Below are 21350 nucleotides of genomic sequence, written 5' to 3'. Positions count from 1 at the left end.
TAAGACATTCCATATTTAGGTCTTTTAGTAGATCTAGAATTGACTTTTATGTGTGGAATTAAACTTTCAATTACACTCTCTTCCATGTAGTTATCCAATTGTATCAGGACCATTTATTCAATAATACTTTCTTTCCTCACTGATTTGTAAAGCCATCTCCAGCATATATCAAATTCCATATATGGGTGGGTCTAGGTCCACTTTGTGTTCTCTCTTCTGTTTTACTAGTTTATATTAGTAACACTGCATTAGTTTTCTTTTGGTTAGTATTTGCCTGATATATTTTTTTTATCTCTTTTTGACCATTATTTAAAAATTTTTATGTTTATCTATAAATAGCATGTATTTGGATTTAAACATATATCTGAAAATCTCTTTTAATAGGTGATTTAATTAGCTCACGTTCTTTCTGTGTTCTTTCTATTCTTACGGCATTAATTGACTTTTCTTTGTGCTACCCTGTCCCCCTCCATTGGTTTAGAAGTTATATATTCTCTTTCTATTCTTTTAGTGATTATCTTAAATTAAATTTTTAGCATGCAGTCTTGCACTCTACATTTCTTGTGAGGAGAGAACATTTCTGTCCTTCGTTCTGGACTATCTTTTCAAATGCGTTTGTATAAAAAACAGCCTTGGGAAAACAGATAGAATCTCCCTTTGGAGCACAGGACAAGTTTACTTACAGCCTTGGAAGAAAAGGATAGTCTCTCCTATCTCTTTCTCTCCAGAATAAAGGGAAAGCATGTATACTACCCATTTAAAATAATTCAAATTCCCAGGCCAGGTATGGTGGCTCATGCCTGTAATTCTAGCACTCTGGAAGGCTGAGGGGGGAGGATTGCTTGAGGCCAGAAGTTTGAGACCAGCCTGAGCAAGACCAAGATCCCTGTCGCTTCAGAAAATACAGCAGTTGGCCCAGCATGGTGGCGCATGCCTGTAGCCCCAGCTACTCTGGAAGCTGAGGCAGGAGGATGGCTTGAGCCCAGGAATTTGAGGTTGTAGTAAACTATGATAATACTCCTCTACTCTAGCTGGGGTGAGAGAGAGAGAGAGAGAGAGAGAGAGAGAGAGAGAGAGAGAGACAGACAGACAGACAGACAGACAGACAGACAGACCCTGTTTGAAAAAAAAAATTCCAATTCCAATTCCCTAAGCTCATGCATTGTATATGCAGTTATCATCTGGCCCTCAATGTTGTCTCCATGGGATTTGGGAGAAAAGGGAATGAACACAAATATGCTAAAGCCCATGCTGCTTGCTATGCTATGAGTGATAAAGTCTTGTGTTCTGCTCATGTCCACGAAATAGTAACAGGCTAATTTGTTAGAGTAAAATCAAATCTCAGGTCCCAAAGATTCCCAGACTTAATATCTAAATACAATGAGCATATTTCTGTTCTGATCAAAAGAATGCAAAAACACTGGAGTTTTTAACTGGTTCCCATCTACTCTTACTTTTCATGTTACTGTTATCTATAATTTTATTTTCACCTTACTATCAGCCCTTCCCAAATTGGCTTTATATATAAACATTTAAAAGTTTAATATACATTGTTTAATCAGATTCACAAACTTGTAGGATTCGATGAGTGATTATATTTAAAGAGGATGAAACAGTGCTTGGTACACAATAAGCATTCAGTATGTGCTCAGATTATTGTTTTAACAATGTTTTTTACTCACCACTGCTTCTTATATCACATTCAGAATTCAATTTTCTGATTAACTAAAGCAAAGATAAATTATTTTTCTGTTACCTTTCTTAGTACCAATTCTGTTCATGAATATGTTTAATGATTTTTATTAGACTGTCTTTATAATTCTATATATATTTGTCTACATAAATGTTTTCTGTCAATCTATAACACTGAACCAATGTAATTTTCTATTCATGATTTAATTAGGTGCTTTCAAGAGAATTTTTAAAAAATAATTATCGCTTCTTTTAGTCTGTATCTTGGATATTAATATTCTTTCTCTCTCAAAAATGTGACATCATTATCAACTTGGCAGTCAGTGTTTTGATAATTTCTTTGACTCTAGCATAAGGTTTAATCTAATATTATACTGTATTATACCTCACATAATGTGAGGCAAGAAATTTGGGGTTATATCAAATGAATAGTTGATAATATACTTATTGGCTAATTTTTTATAAGTTTTTCATCTCTATAATTATAGGGCTTGTCTGTGTTTTGTCTGCTTGTTTTGTAACCTGAATGTGTTCTTTACAGAGCCCTGAACTTAAATGAAAGGTAAACTCTTCATAAGGTTATTAAAGAGGCCTGATGATTATATCACAGAGAGTTATAGCATAATACAAAAAGCAATGAACTAGAAGTAAGTAGACTTATGTTTTAGTATCTATTCTCCCAATGGAAAATATATCAGACTGGAGGCAGAAAGCTGATGCCAAATGATGTGAGTTAAAGTTTTAGTTCTGTTCTTCACGAAGACTAAATTCCTTATCAATTAAATGCTGAAAACATTTATAAACCTTACAAATTTGTTTTTGAGAATCCAATGAAAATAATGTCTATGAAAGTTATTTTTAAACTTCAAAGCACTTTGCAAGTACTTATACTACCAGCATTATTGTCTACACTTTAAAGGCACTGAGTATTCATATAATAATAAACATTTTCCACTCTAATCTTGATCGTCAATATACTTGTTTCTGGATGCAAGCCTTTTTTACAGGAAAGGCACAATCAGGAAACAAAGAAGTTTAAGATAGACTATAGAAATCTCTGTCTCAAAAAGCATTTTTTGAGGTTTATAAAAACCTATGATAATATATCTCCAATAATCTTTTATTATTTCTTTTTCAATTTGAAAGATAAGTTTTTATTGATTTAAAAAAATCCTTTATATAAGTATTTTTCAAATTGAGGTTCACAAAATCAACTTACTTGGTATAGATCTTTAAAAAAATAATAAAATGCATCACATGTAAGAATTATAAAATGTTTTATAAAATTTGTTTCAGTTATATACACACCTACATAGTACCACTCCCAATTTTTTGTATCCTGGGTCTCAATATAAAATACAATTTCTTCCTATGTATTGTAGGAATAAATAAGTTTTAAAAACACTGCTTTATAGTGTTCTATTAAACATCATATAATACAGTTTTAGAAAATTTTTCACATTACAAAAATAACATGTTCAATTAAAAAAAATTAAAAACTATACTTACAGTTCCCCCCAAATCAAAACTCCTCCAACCCAATAGAATCTTAATGTTCTAGTAGCTTTTCAACTTTTCTATGTATATGCTTACATATACTAAATTTCATTTTATGAAAATGAGATATAATAATATCTTATAAACTGTATTTGCTACTTTAACAATATGGAACATGAACATTTTTATTCTTTAATCAGTAACTTTTCAATAAAGCATCTCCCTGAAAAATTATAATTGCTTGAGGGCAGCACCTTCAATTTAACTTCTGAATAAGTAACATATTCACAGTGCTAAAAAAAAATTTTAAATGTAAAGTGTAACAAGTAAACAGTTTCCTGTACACCTCTGCTACCAATTTTAACCACCTCCCCACACAGGTAACCTTTGTTATTAATTTTTTTCACTTTCATTTATTTTTTTATTTTTTATTATTGACAAATAATAATTGTATATATTTATGGGGTACAATCTAATGTTTTGATATATGTTTATCCAACAGCCTTTTAAAATGGGCTTGACTCCATGTCACAAACCACAAATGAGGTACAGGCTAAGCCATGCCCTGGCTAACTTTTGAGTGTCAACTCTGAATTCTAGCAAGTTAATGAAGTAATGAGCAAAATCTGTCAAAGCTTCCAAGGTAATATGTCAAGCAAAATATAAAAGCATCTACTTAAGATTTCACTTAAGCATAAATTTCTTATTTCTTCAAAACCAGGCATCAATATCATAAAATCCAAGTGAAAACTCTTCACAACATAGTTTAATACAACACTCTCAATTAATGGCTTTTTCAAAAATAATTTGATAGGATCAAGTATGTAAGAAAAATAAGCTTTTTCCTTTACTTAAAGGGGGAATGTGGAAGGTAACTACAAAAACTTTCTTAACAGGAGGCTATAATTAGTAGCAGTAACCTATTCAAAATTGGACTTTTATGCCAATAGAAGTTTTAAAAATACACTCTTTTGTGCTGCAAATTCCTCCTTTATTTTTTACCTCATGTTCTATTATACACCAAGTACTTACATCTGGAATAAACCCAATCTCGTTGAGATGATTACTCAGTTCTGGATCATGGAAAGCAATCATCTGAGAGAACACTGTCAGATACTCTGAAATAACATCAAATATAATTATCGTTTTTACAAAGCACCTCAGAGACATTAAATTCAAATACAGTTTTATTTACATACTGAATGAGATTTAATTTATCCATAAAAAAAGATACTTTAATAAATAATTTTGGCTTTTTTATTATTTTAATTACTTACTGCTAATTATTAAACAAATGTACCAAAAAACTATGCCACAACTTATTTTCTGCCTTCAGATCTATCAGTTTATTTCCTGAGACACAAACATATGATATATGATGTTTTCCTATTAAACTCTACAAATACATTTTTTCTAGTAATACTAAATCTGTTTCACATTTATTGAATATTCAGAAAGTGTAACAGATCTCTAGATAAGGAATAAGGAACAACATTTATAAGAGTCACAAATAGAACAATTATGCCTCATATCTGTTTAATATACAGATAGAGGCATCTGTTACATTTCTAATTTATTTCCATCTAAAACTTTGCATTTGGCATATTTCAAAATAAGAACTAACATCATGTCAATCATAAAGTAGGCATACAGTAGATAATTAAAAATATCTTTGATTCTAATCCTATTCATAGGGTTCAGCTGAAATGTGAGGAATAAGTTCTTGTTTTCATTTTTTCCATATCTTTCAAAGTTACTATTCTTGTCAATTTACAATGTAAATTGATCTAAACAAGATTGTGGTAGCAATCTACACAAGGGCAAGTAACTATCATATTTTTATTCACTAAAAAACCAAAGTTAATACATGTCAATGAGCTCAATTTCCTTTTCTTTTTTGAAAGTGAAATGATGATACTTAGTCCAAGAAAGTTTTTCTTTAATTAATGATCTTGACTCTCTCCTTCAATAAAGTAACGTCTATTTTTCAATCCAATTATTTGGTGAAAATAACCTCTAAAAATAATGTTTGCTTTGCTTTTTCAGTTTTAAAATTTCTTATGTTTAGTATTTCAAGAAATAGTAGTAATCCTTTGATATTCCATCAGTACAAGTAGTCTTCCTTATTTTTCTCAAATAAAACTTTGCTTCTAATGTTCACATGTATTTTATAGATATTTACCTATAAGCAACATCACATATTTTACACAAAAGAACATCAGTCAAAAAGAAAAGAAGAGGTGCTATATTTCATGTATAAAGCTGAATTACTGATCTAACGTGAACTTTTACCCATGCTGGATAAATAATGGGTATCCAAGTGATACTTTTTCTTGACTTGGTATTTATTCTATTGTAACAGAATTCATTTTATCTATCCATTGTCTCACCTCTTCCTCTCTGAACAAAAAGATACAATTTACATTAGCTTCAAGAGTTACAGATCAGAGTGGAGACCTAAGACATATCTGAAGGACTCAGGAAACTTCTGGGTTTAACTTCTCTTTACCTTTTTTATTTCTTCTTCCAATTAGTGATTATGTTTTTATAGTCCTAATTTACTTAGAAGCCAGAGATACATAACATTAACAATCAAAAGCATTCAACTGTATATTGATGAAAGCATATGGTTCTTAATTTCTAAAGGGGAACTCCTCATTTTAAACCAGAAATTCATGCTTCAGGCAATTTTCCATAACTAAGCTCCAGTTTATTAAATATCATTCTTATTTGAGCCTGATTAAAATAATTACTACATGAAATTACATGGCTAATTAAGGATCTACTGAAGAAACCTAATTCATCATGAAAACATTTTCCTGCTCTTCTGTCAATGCCAAACACCGATGGCTGGATTTATATGATATGTGTTTTTTGTTTTTGTTTTTGAGATGCAGTCTCACTGTGTTGCCTGGGCTAGAGTGCCAAAGCATCAGCCTAGTTCATAGCAACCTCAAACTCCTGGGCTCAAGCAATCCTCCTGCCTCAGCCTCCCAATTAGCTGGGACTACAGACATGCACCACCACACTCGGCAAATTTTTTCTATTTTTAGTAGAGATGAGGTCTCACTCTTGCTCAGGCTGGTCTCAAACTCCTGACCTCAAGAGATCTTCTGCATCGGCCTCCCAGAATGCTAGTATTACAGGAGTGAGCCACTACGCCCGGCCCATGATATGTGTTATAACTGCATACACACACACAAATATATACATTTACTTTATACATTATTATAGGTTACATATATTACTTCAGATATATAATTTGTAAAACTGGCATAAGTTTTCGTTGCTCAGGACAAGCTTTTGAATAAGATATGGTATGGGTTGTTATACTTAGATTGCTTTCTTTAAATGGGGGGATATGATAGAACTATCATATTCCAAGTTATTTCAAAACAGCATTTAAAAGTCTTCTAGAGCAAACTTAAAATATATCAAAATGCTTATGTCCTTTGAATTTTAAATCCAGCTGAAAGAATTTAGGGTAGCAACAAAAAATAAACAAACAAATAAACAAACAACCCAGACCTGTGGTCAGAATAAAACAAAGGACTCCCTGGATGTTACTGCCGACTCTTTAAGGAGATATTAAAGTGTTGTTAAAACCCTGTAATTGGCCAGGCATGGTGGCTCACATTTGTAATCCCAGCACTTTGGGAGGGCAGGGCACTTAGCTTGAGCCCAGACCCTGTCTCTACAAAAAAAAAAAAAAAAAAAAAAAAAAGAAAATTAGTCTGTAGTTAAAAAGTGTGAAACTCATCTTTTTCATGTTAGAAATTCAGTATCAATATATAGTATACACATCCATCTGAGATACTAAACAATTAGCGGAAAAATGAAATTTTTAGAGGGAAATAATTTTTGTATTTTTTAATAGGAATCTACACAGAGCCAAAATAGAAACCAATGTAACAGAAGATGTCCAAAGTAGACCTCTAAGAGCTGGCCATGTAGCCAGGCATCATCCAGCCATCTAAAAATCTAACCAGTATATTTTCTGAGTCTTATTTTCACTGCTTCCTTGAGGATTCTACAATATTTTCATCTTTCTGAAGTATACAAATTTAGCTAGACACTGTGCTTTAACAGGGGTTTGACAAATCTGGAAAAGGAAGATTTCTCAGCTTTTATATTTGAAGTCTCAGTAAACATTATAATTTAATGTTAGTTTTAAAACTAACAGTATTATATTGCTGATATATATAACTGTGGATTGAGAAATCTGCTTTTGCTTTGCACAAATATTCGCTTGATTATTGCCTATCTTTGATCTTTTTAGTTTGTCTTTGGTCCCTATTTGGCAGATTATTTACATTGCATAGCCTCTGAAATCTTATTTTATCATCCAAGGTGTTATAAAAAGTCAAACAAAAAATTGTGCCTTTTAAAAAACATTCTCAAATTAATCCTAACTTTATACAAGTACATATTATACAAAACATACAGGAAATCGGTCACATCCATTTCAAACCCAACCATTTCAAAATATGAACATAATAGAGCTTACATTTAAAAACTAATATAGAGACACTGAATCACTATTTCAATTTCTGGCACCAATCTACATTGTAGAATGAAGAAATATATAAATGATTACATGACTCAGTTGTAAGTTTGAAGGTGGCTGAAGGACATGTCCTAAATGAATTTATAAACGGGTTATGCTATAACTTGGATTCCAAAGGAGGAGGCATATTTTAGGGAAGCAGAAAAAAAGTGAGTACATTTTGGGTGTGCAAGCATGAGGAATGAGATGAACGAGAAGTGTTTTTGATAATATACTTACACAATTAAACAATGTCTAAGCTTTTTACTAATTCACAGCAAGCATGCTCCATGGTGAAGCATTTTGTAATTTTAATTGTGAGGGACACAAATAGTAGTAGGTTTTAGTGATGGGCCATCACCATGTTTAAATCATAAATTTAACTGGGCACTGGTTACTTTTGATATGAGCATTATCCCTGAAAAAAAGACAAGGAAAGACATTTTCTTACCTTGTATTACATGTGAGTTGTCTTTTAAGAAGAAGTTATACAGGTATTTGGGAATAAAAGCAGACATACATGCGTAAGCCAGGGCTAAGAAAGAATAAAGTAAAGGCACATAAACAATTAGTTAACAGGGTACACAACCAGTAATAATTCACTCACTTAGCACACATTCCTTGAGTTTGCTATTAAATAATAGTTATGGTAATAAGTGCTAGAAACACAAATTAAGGGGAAAAAAGCCTCTGAGCTTTAAAACAGAAAATATTTTCAACAACAAAAGATAATCACTCTACTACCTTCAATTTAAAACTACTGTGACAATCATTATCCCACAATAAAAACTTTTCAGCACCTGAACTTTATGTTTTTATAAATTTCTACATACAATCATTATTTATAAGCTATATGAATCTCAAGACCCTTGATTACTGCTGATGCAAACAAGAGCCTGTCAACTTTGAATTTAGGAATACTTGTTATATATCTGGGTGATGGACACACATGTAACTTTGACTCAAACTATATGAAAATAATTCATGTAACCAAAATGTTTGTGCACCTGTAATATTTTAAAAATTTTTTAAAAAGGAATAGTTGTTATAATCTGTATTTGGAAACACAGTCCCTTTACTATTCTTGGGCTAATATGAGTGGTAATTGACTATACCTAACTAAACTCAGCAAAAACTCTAGTCTAGGCTAATGAGTGAGGATATCAGATAATGGTGCATTTTAAAAACCATTCAGGGAGGAGGATCAAGATGGCGGACGAGAAACACCGCCAGACAAAGTGTCTCTGCAGAAAAGACAGATTCTAGCAGAAATTAGAAAAAAGCAGCAAGAAGACGAGCATACAGCGGACGAGGGCCGGAAGGAGGGGTACCTGAGACCCCGGGAGACTCCACGGGAGGAGGTTGCGGAGGAGAACTAGAAGCCGAGACCGCCGGAGCAGCCCGGAGACCAGCGGGAAGGGTAGGTGGATAAGTCACCTTTCCCCTCCCCTGCATCTGGGACTGCTGGTGGGCTCCCCAGCGGGTGGAGAGACCTACGGACACCAGCCCAGAGACGGCTGCCACCAGCTAGCGGTGAGCCAGTAGCGGATGCAGCACCAGGCTCCCAAATCCCTCAGACACCTCCATGTGCACAGACCTGGGCTGCGTGGCAGGCGCTATATTGCCTCCTTCTCCCCTCCCCCACCCTACCCGCGGCTGCCAAGAGAGACAGCCAGAGGCACCAGCCGGAGGCACCTCCAGGGAACGGGACCTTCCCTTTTGGCACCCTACAGCTGACTGAGGGGAAATCAGACTGTGAGCTCCCTACCCGCCAGCTCTCCCAGGTGCTGCAGGCACCGTGATCACAGGAGAACGGGGCAGACCCTGAGGCTGAGAGACATAGACAGAGCTTGGGCTCTCTGTCGGTGAATTGGGACCGGCACTCCTCTCCCTGGTGGGGAAATAGTTTGAACTCTGGGACCCAGAGATCAGACCTGCAGACCAGATCCTGTGCACCACGGTCTCGCATTGCCCCGGGCACAGAAGGGATATACGGGAACAACCTACTGAGGCGTGTGTGCCTTCAGGGGCAGATCAGCGTCCTAGAGGGCAACCTCCTACCAAAAGGAGGCCATAAGCCCAGCCCAGGTAGTGTTCCTGCACAGGGAACCTCCCCGCCGGCATCACAGTCCGGGGAGGCCTGGTGGCGTGTGGTCTGGCCTGCTGGCAGCGGCCCAGGAGTAGCCGTGGAGTTGGGGAGGGTGGAAAGAAGCGAGGCCCGCTCCAGACTGCGGGTCTCAGACAACCCCACCCCCACACGCAGACTTTGTGGCTGAGCAGGACCATTCCAACCCGCCCTGAAAGCTTTTCCTGGAAGCGGAGAACAGAACTTTGATCCCTCCTAACTGCACAGGTGGTGCCTGAGGGCAGGCCTACCCAACCCAGCTCCGCCCAGACTCTCTCCTAGACCAGCCCTCACTGAGGGAGAGAAAAGGACACACCTGGAAGTCCCAGGGCCCCACCCACCACCCGAGGCACTAGAGTGCCTCCCTACAGGAACAAGAGCTGATACCAGGACACAAAAACAACAGCATAGCCTGTTCCTCCAAGCAAGCGCCACCTACTGACAGGGAGGAAACCCTGCACACACTTTTCACAGCACCTACTGACTCATTATACAGGGACTGGTCAAATCTCACCCACAGACACCACCTACCGGCTCAGAAACTAAATAAGGTGTGTGAATACCCAAACAAAAACCTAAAGGAAAGAAACAACAACTGATCGACATGGGAAGAAATCAGCGAAGGAACTCTGGAAATATGAAGAACCAAATGGAAAACACACCCCCAAAGAGGAGCACTACCCCCTAGAAACAGACACCAACCAAAATCAGGCAACCAAATTGACAGAAGAGGAATTTCATATGTGGATCATAAGAACACTTACCGACCTCCAAGAACAACTCAATAACCAACACAAAGAAACCACAAAAAGCCTCCAGGACCTAGAACAAAAGTTCACTAAAGAAACAGACACAATGAAGAAAAGTTTAACTGAACTCCTGGAAATGAAGAATCAATTCAAGGAACTACAAAATACAGTGGAAAGTCTCAAGAACAGGGTAGATGGAACAGGAGAAAGAATCTCAGGGATTGAAGATAACACCCTCCAATTAAATAAAACCGTCACAGAGATAGAGCAGAGAAACAGGAGAAAAGAGCAAAGCCTACAAGAGATGTGAGATTATGTGAAGAACCCTAATGTGAGGGTCATAGGGCTACCAGAAGGGGAAGAGGACAACACCCAAGGGTTGGACAAGTTATTTGAAGATATAATAGAGGAAAATTTCCCAGGCATTGCTCAAAATCTCGATATACAAGTTCAAGAAGCTCAGAGGACCCCTGGGAGATTCAATGCAAATAGGAAGACGTAACGACATGCAGTCATGAGACTGACAAAAATATCAACTACAGAGGCCCTTCTAAGAGCTGTAAGATGAAAGAAACAAGTAAAATACAGGGGAAAGCCAATTCGAGTAACACCAGACTTCTTTACTGAGACTTTAAAAGCAAGGAGAGACTGGGGCTCCATTCTCACTCTTCTGAAACAAAACAATGCCCAGTCTAGAATCTTATTCTCTGCAAAACTAAGCTTCGTATATGAAGGAGAAATAAAGACATTCTCAGACAAGCAAAGGCTCAGAGAATTCACCAAGACAAGACCAGCCCTACAAGAAGTACTCAAAACAATGTTACACACGGAACAGCATAATAATAACCCACGAATATAAAAACAACCAAAACCCAAAGATTAAAGGCCAGATATTACAATGGCTCAAGACAGAAACCATAGCAACAACATCCAACCAACAGAATGAACAGTAATCTACCTTACCTATCAGTTCTCTCAATAAATGTGAATGGCTTAAACGCTCTACTCAAGAGACATAGGCTGGCTGAATGGATAAGAAAATACAGGCCAAGTATATGCTGTCTTCAAGAAACACATCTAACCTGCAAGGATGCATATAGACTAAAAGTAAAAGGGTGGAGATCAGTATTCCAGCCAAGTGGAAGCCAAAAGAAGGCTGGTGTGGCAGTTCTAATTTCAGACGATTTAGTTTTTAAACCAACAAAAGTAGTGAAAGACAAAGAGGGTCATTATATAATGGTGAAGGGCACAGTTCAACAAGAAGAGATAACAATTTCAAATATATACGCACCCAACTTAGGTGCACCGAGTTTCATAAAGCAAACCTTACTGGATCTAAGCAAATAGATTAACAGCAACTACATAATCACCGGAGATTTCAACACCCCACTTTTGGCACGAGACAGATCTTCCAAACAGAAAATTAATAAAGAAACAATGGACTTAAACAAAACTCTAGAAAAATTGGGTCTGACTGACATTTACAGGACACCTACCCCAAATGCACTGAATATACGTTTTTCTCATCAGCTCACGGGACATTATCTAAGATTGACCATATCCTACGACACAAAGTAAACCTCAAGAAATTTAAAAAAATAGAAATCATACCATGTACCTTCTCAGATCATAGTGGAATAAAGGTAGAAATGAACCCTAACAGAAGCTCAAATTTCTACACGAAAACGTGGAAATTAAACAACATCCTACTAAATGATTACTTCATAAACGAAGAAATCAAGATGGAAATAAAAAAATTCTATGAACAAAATGACAATGGAGAGACAAGTTATCGAATCCTCTGGGACACAGCTAAAGCAGTTCTGACAGGAAAGTTTATCTCCATAAATGCCTATAACCAAAAGTCAAAAAGATCACAAATAGACAATCTAACGAAATGACTCAAAGTGGTGGAAAAAGAAGAACAGACCAACCCCAAACCCAGCAGAAGTGAAATCAACAAGATCAAATCAGAACTAAACGAAATTGAAAACAGGGAAGCTATTCAGGAGATTAATAAAACAAAAAGTTGGTTCTTTGAAAAAATAAACAAAATTGACACGTCACTGGCTAAGCTAACAAAAAGCAGAAAAGAGAAATCTCTAATAAGCTCCATCAGGAACCAAAAAGGAGATATCACAACTGATCCCAAAGAGATACAAGATATAATTTATGAATACTACAAAAATCTTTATGCACACAAACTGGAAAATGTGGAGGAAATGGACAAATTTCTAGAAACACACAGCCTCCCTAGGCTCAACCAGGAAGAAATAGGTTTCCTGAACAGACCAATCTCAAGAGCTTAAATAGAAACAGCAAGTAAAAATCTCCCTAAAAAGAAAAGTCCCAGTCCAGATGGTTTCACACCTGAATTTTACCACACTTACAAAGAAGAACTAGTACCTATCTTGCAGAAACTATTCCACAACTTCGAGAAGAACGGAAACCTCCCTGACACCTTTTATGAAGCGAATATTACTCTGATACCGAAACCAGGAAAGGATGCAACAAAAAAAGAAAACTACAGACCAATATCCTTAATGAATATAGATGCAAAAATTTTCAACAAAATCTTAGCTAACCGAATCCAGATGCTTATCAAAAAATAATCCATCACGACCAAGTGGGCTTCATGCCAGGGATGCAGGGATGGTTCAACATACGTAAATCTATAAATGCAATTCACCACATAAACAGAAGCAAAAACAAAGACCACATGATTCTTTCAATAGATACAGGAAAAGCTTTTGACAAAATTCAACACCCTTTCATGATATGAACACTTAAGAAAATAGGCATAGAAGGGACATACCTAAAAATGATACAAGCCATATATGACAGACCCATAGCCAACATCATACTGAATGGGGAAAAATTGAAAGCATTCCCACTCAGAACTGGAACCAGACAAGGCTGCCCCCTATCTCCATTTCTGTTCAACATAGTGCTGAAAGTCCTGGCTATAGCAATCAGACAGGAAAATGGAATTAAAGATATCCAAATAGGGGCAGGAGAGATCAAACTTTCACTGTTTGCTGATGATATGATATATCTAGAAAACCCCAAAGATTCAACCAAGAAATTCCTGGAACTGATAAATGAATTTAGTAAAGTCTCAGGATACAAAATCAATACACAGAAATCAGAGGCATTCATATACACCAACAACAATCAAATGGAGAACCAAATCAAAGACTCAATTCCCTTCACAATAGCAACAAAGAAATTAAAGTACCTAGGAATATACAACCAAGGAGGTAAAAGACCTCTACAGGGAGAACTATGAAACACTGAGGAAGGAAATAGCAGAGGATGTAAACAGATGGAAATCCATACCATGCTCGTGGATCGGCAGACTCAACATCATTAAAATGTCTATACTACCCAAACTGATCTACAGAGTCAATGCAATACCTATTAAAATCCCATCAGCATTCTTCATGGGTATAGAAAAACTAATATTACGCTTCTTATGGAACCAAAGAAGACCCCGAATATCAAAAGCAATTCTAGGCAACAAAAACAAAATGGGAGGCATTAATATTCCAGATATCAAACTATACTACAAAGCTGTAGTAATTAAATCAATATGGTATTGGCATAAAAACAGGAATATTGACCAGTGGAACAGAGGTGAGAGTCCTGATATAAAGCCATCCTCATATAGCCATCTAATCTTTGACAAAGCAGACAAAAACATACGCTGGGGAAAAGAATCCCTTTTCAATAAATGGTGCTGGGAAAACTGGATAGCCACTTGTAGAAGGCCAAAACAGGACCCACACCTTTCACCTCTCACAAAAATCAACTCATGCTGGGTAACAGACTTAAACCTAAGGTATGAAACTATTAGAATTCTAGAGGAAAAAGTTGGAAACACTCTCCTAGACATCGGCCTAGGCAAAGAGTTTATGAAGAAGTCCCCAAAGGCAATCACAGCAGCAACAAAAATAAATAAATGGGACATGATGAAACTACAAAGCTTCTGCACAGCCAAAGAAATAGTCACAAAAGTAAACAGACAACCTACAGAATGAGAGAAAATTTTTGCATCCTACGCATCCGATAAGAGGCTGATAACTAGAATATACTTAGAACTCACGAAAATCAGCAAGAAAAAAATCAAATAACCCTATTAAAAAGTGGGCAAAGGACTTGAACAGAAACTTTTCTAAAGAAGACAGAAGAATGGCCAACAAACATATGAAAAAATGGTCAACATCTCTAATCATCAGGGAAATGCAAATCAAAACCACAATGAGATATCACTTAACTCCAGTGAGAATGGCCTTTATCAAAAAGTCTCAAAACAATAACTGCTGGTGTGGATGCGGAGAGAGAGGAACACTCCTACACTGCTGGTGGGACTGCAAACTAGTTCAACCTCTGTGGATAGCAATATGGAAATACCTTAAAGCGATACAAGTGAATCTACCATTTGATTCAGCAATTCCATTGCTGGGCATCTACCCAAAAGATCCAATGACACTCTACAAAAAAGACACCTGCACTCAAATGTTTATAGCAGCACAATTCATAATTGCAAGGCTGTGGAAATAGCCCAAGTGCCCATCAATCCATGAATGGATTAATAAAATGTGGTATATGTATAGCATGGAGTACTATTCAGCTCTAAGAAACAACGGTGATATAGCACATCTTATATTTTCCTGGTTAGAGCTGAAACCCATACTATTAAGTGAAGTTTCCCAAGAATGGAAAAACAAGCACCACATATACTCACCAAAATTGGTATTAACTGAGTAGCACCTAAGTGGACACATAGGTACTACAGTAATAGGGTACTAGGCAGGGGGGAGGCGGGCGGGTATATACATATATAATGAGTGAGATGTGCACCATCTGGGGGATGGTCATGCTGGAGACTCAGACTTGTGGGGGGAGGGGGGAAATGGGCATTTATTGAAACCTTAAAATCTGTACCCCCATAATATGCCGAAAAAAAAAAAATTCAAATAGTGAAACTTCACTTCTCTGGGATTACACTGTATCTACTCAATTCCACAAATCTATGTATATTCTGACATGAAATAGAATTTGAAAAGATGGAGATTCTGAGATTAGGCATCTGTACATTCTAGTGATATATGATAACATGTTCTATATGAGATATCAGGGAATGGAAATTTGAGTCATTTGAATTTATCAAGTATTTACTGAAACACCTACTATAAAAAAGTTATTATAGCAGAAGGGTAGAAAACAAAAAGCTAGTCATTAAAAAAATCTGTCAAAAAAAAAAAGGATTACAAATTAGTATATAAGTAACTAGAATACAAAATAGACACAAAATAAATTTTCTAAAATACCAAGTGCTATATGGGCTTAGGAAAGAGAATAAGAAAAGTCTTTATGAAGAAGGTGGTGTTTGAAATGACAGGCTTTGGAGATATAAGATTAGGAGAAAATGTAGCAAATACTGATTTCTTTACAAATTCTTTAGAAAGTATACTTAGCCTACAATTAATCTCAGAAGAAGTCAGAAGTTTCTCTAGTTTCAGAAAACTAGTCACCAACGTAGGTAAATGCATTTAGAATAATCAGTCAAATCCCCACCAAATCTCTAATTACAACTTGGTCATAAATGAAACTTTCTAGTAATAAATTACTCCTTCACATCCTCTAAGATGAATTTATCAGATTATTTCACAGAAATCTACCAGGGAGAGAGCAAGAACTTTAAAACAAAAACATTTTAAGTTTGAATGAAATATTTTAGAATAATATGCACAATGATAATTTAAATTATAAAGAGGCTTACCTTCATTATTGAAATTTAGATACAAAAATGGAGCACAAAGTGAGTCAAGACCTAATGTAGAAGGGTTGGGAGAAAGAAGTCAAATGAATATAATGCAGAACTGTAGCTATACACCTTATTTAGTTCTTTGTATTACCTCCAAATGGATTAAATGTTATAAGTATTAAGTATTAATACGTATTAATATAATACATGCAGAAATGCAGCAATTCACAAATTACTGTGAGAAGTAAATGATAGTACCTAGTACATAGTAATGGTCAAAGTACAAATCAGTTATTATTATCAACATTATTATGAGCTGAAGAAAGAAATATAGTAATAGAAAATATAAGAATGTTAGGAGGCTTTGGATATGGTCCCATCTCTGACACTACCCTGTGTGATCTTGACAATTATCTGTATTTTTCAGGCAATTTTTCTTATCCAAGAGATACAGATTTGTCCTATATGTTCTTTATCTTTGTTAGGAGAATATAAAACACCTCTAAAATGAACATAACTAAGAAAAATAATATCTTTAAGTATGGCCAGTAAGAAATGAAGAATTAAATTATAAAAGCAGCTGCTTATAGCAACCCATTCAAATATAGGGCTAGGTGGAATGGGTTTCTCATTCACGACTTTACCAATGGCAACAAAAGTAATAATGGCAAAATCTAAAAATCAAGGATCTGGACTATTAAAGATACCTCCCCTGCTCCCCAAAAAAAGACAATAAATAAAATGAGAGATTTAGGGTGATATCCTATTATTTAATTCCTAACCATAATAAGAATAAATTGGGAATCATTAACTGTAAGAGTGTCAACTAGCCCAAAATTATTTAATTATTTGCATAAGCATTAAAAATATGTACCCACAACGATTACAGTAGCAACAAATATTTTTTTCTGCTTTCCTAATGAATGTGATGGCAAGTTGCTTCATTTTAAATATCATGCATTTAAATGATATCTACTAGGCATTTAGATAAGGTTTAAAAAGAAATTCTCATATAAACCTATCAAAATATGAATCAGAGCTTTAGTATAGACTTTTCCCAAAGCCAAGGATGTTTTGACATTGTTTTAATTTTTTAAATTGGCAGTCATGTAAGAAATAAGCTTCTCATATTCCAAGAAGAGCCTTAATAACTAAACAAGTTACCTTGCCAATACACAAGATCAGGATGAGATACTACCCAGGCTTTTAACACACGTCTAAATTTTGCATGCCCTTCTGGTGATGACAGCAGCTCGTCGTACTGATGACAGCGAGGAATGTCCACTTCAATCTGTTAAAACAGCAAAGCAATAAGGAGAAGCTATAACAGAGCAATCCCCAATCATCCCTGAACTCTTACTCCTTGAATAAATAAGAGAGACTAATACGAATTTCAGAATAGACTACCTTCATAATCCTAGTGTCTCAAGTTTTTCAATTTTTTATTGATCTTCTGGAGACACCAGTGAAGTTGTATGTACACTTAAACGGGAAAAAGACCATTTCTTTTGAAAAGGTATGTATTTCAAAAATATCTTCCTTTACAATGTTGTCTTTAAAAAAGAGCAAACTTTTCAGATAAAGAAATACAATTATTAAAAAGATCACTTGACAGAAATTTCTTTAAAGTGTTGTTGTAACTCACTATATTATAAGAATTATGCTCACTCTAACACTATCTGTACATGGCAGTGGCTAAGCATTCATAATGAAAGAAAAAAAAACCTCCTCATGTCTTCCTAAAATTTAAAGATTTGGCAGAATTATCTTAGGTTTTTTTTTTTAAAAAAAAATCTAAATCATACTTGTCTATCTGTAGGAATTGGAGTGTCTTTATCAATTGCTTCATACTTGGCATGAATAGCCCCCTGCAAATAATAAAAGAAGATACATTAATTTATCATATCCTTAATACAATTGGCAATATAGACAAATCTATTTTTTTATATATATCTATCTTTGAAAATGTACCCAACTATGCATAGGCACATTCAAACCGAAGGTACATCTTAACTTGAGAAAAATTCTCTACATCTTTAACAATCTGTGATGAAGGTCTGTGATAAGTGACAATTTTGCTGAAGACGTCCTTTGAATCATATCCAGAAGGTCCTGAATGAGTCACTTTAGCTACTGAGTGTGCTTAGCCAACCTCTAAGCCTCTACCACACAACATAACACAACACAACACAACCCCGTTCTTTATCCATTGCTATCTCACAAATGACAACTTTCAGGAAGAGAGAAATTTTTTAGAGGGAGGTGGTTCTACAAGGAATTTCCCTGTTCAAGTTGGTAATGAAAACACAAATAAAATAAAACTGTTCAGAGGAGCGGTAATTCAGCACCACGAAACAGAAGTTCAGGAGCAATTAAAGAGTGGATATTGTGTAATTATAGAATCATTAGGGATTAAAAGAATCATTTACATTTTTGCTATTACAGAAGGAATGACTGAATTAACTGCATCAAATTCTGGTCATGTTCTATAGGACCCAGCATGAAAAAATTCTTATTAGTCTGGCTTATCATTATGGTAGGGAAAGAGCCAGAAATTTGGGTTCAAGCTCTGACATTATTTCCTGTATCAGCTTCTCTGAGACATCCATTTAATGGGAGTTGGACAATGGATACCCAAAGTCCTCTTGGACTTTAGCATTGGATGGTTCTACAATCTAATGATCTAATACATGATATGGAACAACAGGCATTCTTATAAAGTAACCATCCACACTCTAAGTTATTTATAGACTCTCATCCAGGGAATCAGGAATGAAGAAAGGAAATTCTTCCAATGGAGGGTTGAAAAGGATTAAAAATAGTTGAAGGAATTGAAAAACAGGATAAATATCTGTCAGAGAATACAGAAAGACAAGACAACAAAGAGATTAACAGGACATGAAAAATCTGGCAGGGATAGGCCCATTGTCACCATTGCTGTCACCAGAGTTATCTGTTAGTACTGAAAGTCACCCTAATAATTTTACGACACCTCTCCTTTACTCAATGCACAGATAAGTGTTGTGTAAGAGAAAGTAGCTACTTCTTTTGGCAGCATAGTCCAGTGGAACAGGTATGACAAAACCACTAAATCATGTTAGTGATTTTGACAAGACACAAACTGGACTGAGATTTTTTTTCAAACTTAGAACTACTTATAAATAGGTAATTATATTCCATAATGAGCATACTTTGTAAGTATATATAATATATTTATATCTGTAACTGATATATATTCTTAGAATATTCTGATTTTAAATTAATAATTAAGATATTTTCTAAGTACCACTAAATCAAATATTAAACAGCATAATTTAACAAATCTTCAATTATATTTTTATTCTGTTCTTTTCCTATATTCCTTTCACTTAAAATTGCCAAATATTCTAATGTTCATATTTTACTATATAACTTTCTAATAACTTGAAAAACATACATTCAGAAAGCACTCTCCTTTCTTAGCACTATCAAACAACTTCTAACCCTCTCTTTTCTTTCTTACCTCAACTCCCAGAAGAGCAGCCCAGGTTAAACCTCTCATAAGAGGAGGAATGTCAACTCTTGCTTCTTTCCAGATTTGATTTTTTTTATATGGATAAGCCTATGATATGAAGAAAGAAATTAAAAATGTCTCAAATTACCAAATACTATTTTAGTCTAAACAGTTCTGAATATAGCAGTGATAAAGATGAAATGACCTACAATAAATTTCAAAGTATCTGCAATCACTGTGTCTGGTATCATTAATAAATATAAATAAGCACTGGAATGGACTCCTAAACAGCCTGCAAAACTGGTATAACATAATCAAAAAGAGGAGCTGATTCTACATGTTTTTAATCCCTTCTCTCTATTTTGTGCTCTGGAAGGATTTTGAATTAGTAGGAAGGAGGATGATAGTACCAGCCTCATATGGGTTAAAAAAGATAACATTTGTAAAGCACTTTATTATGGCTATTTCTATATCTTACATATAATTTTTTCCTTTAGGAGCAATTTCTTAAAGAGAATTATTAGGACAAAGGATACAAATGTTGTTAAGGTTCTTGATATATATTCAAATTGCTTTACAAAATTTCTGTTTCAATATTGGTTCTTTTTCCTATTGATATTTAAGTCTTCTTTAAAAAACAAGGATATTAATCCTTCATCTAACATGATTTTCCATACATTCCCATACCTTATTCTTACTTTTTAATTTTACTTAATATGAACATGTACCATTTTTATAACTAAGGAAAGTTAATCGGGAAACATAGGTCATCAGGCTTCTCTTGACCTCAAGATTCCCTAAGGATTACCAATGAAATTAAACACATGCAGAAAAGAATTACGTATGGGCTATTGTTGCCATTTTACACTTGAGAACCCCTACCTTTAGCAGCCTGTCAAAGAGAATAATTCTGTTGAGTTGGTACTCTGTGTCCCTCTCTCTGATGATTAAAGGGAGACTGGCAGCTGCAGACAGCTCATTATTGCTGTTAGAATGAGGTAAATTAGACTGGCTGTAAAAGAAGAAAAAAAATATTGACCAATAAGTACACAATTTTAATAAACCAAAATACGATATTCTTATGCTCCATTTATGAAATGCTTTTTAAACAAAATGTATAAACTTTACAAACCTAATATTAATAGAAAAGAAAAATAAATGTAAAATGGGTCTATACTTACTCATCTTCAAGTAATGGGTAAAATGCTTCTCCACCAACATCTTTTAATCTCTATAAATTTAAAGACAAAAATAATTATGTATGAACATCTTTGGCAGCTGCACTGATCTGTATTTAAGAGGAAATGTAATATAAACATTATGTATTTACAAAGGTACCAAGAAAAGTAAAAAACAGAATCTAAAAATTAGTTCTTATCATAAACATGCAAACATCCCGTGCCTCTACTGATTAAGGTCTAGCTGTAAAGAATAGCTTTTCAGTTTTTGGTTATTTTTGCCTTTAAGTATCACTCATA

General features: G+C 35.0%; 1 protein-coding gene across 2 annotated transcripts in view; it reads right to left on the bottom strand.

Moving 5' to 3' along the window:
* The window catches only part of TBCK (TBC1 domain containing kinase), a 134176-nt gene that overhangs the window by 54858 nt on the left and 57968 nt on the right, over positions 1-21350 (bottom strand). For both annotated transcript variants that reach the window (XM_012779027.3, XM_020284513.2), the window contains exons 13-20: positions 21054-21103; positions 20755-20884; positions 19882-19980; positions 18185-18247; positions 17544-17670; positions 16395-16445; positions 8187-8270; positions 4222-4307 (exon numbers count right to left, since the gene is read on the bottom strand). In XM_012779027.3, coding sequence (XP_012634481.1) covers positions 4222-4307; positions 8187-8270; positions 16395-16445; positions 17544-17670; positions 18185-18247; positions 19882-19980; positions 20755-20884; positions 21054-21103 — 690 coding nt within the window. The remainder of the gene's footprint in view (positions 1-4221; positions 4308-8186; positions 8271-16394; positions 16446-17543; positions 17671-18184; positions 18248-19881; positions 19981-20754; positions 20885-21053; positions 21104-21350) is intronic.

Source organism: Microcebus murinus, chromosome 27 (assembly GCF_040939455.1).
Source record: "Microcebus murinus isolate Inina chromosome 27, M.murinus_Inina_mat1.0, whole genome shotgun sequence".
Lineage (NCBI taxonomy): Eukaryota > Metazoa > Chordata > Mammalia > Primates > Cheirogaleidae > Microcebus > Microcebus murinus.
Note: the sequence above shows the minus strand (reverse complement) of the source record. Positions and strands in the feature narration are given on the sequence as shown.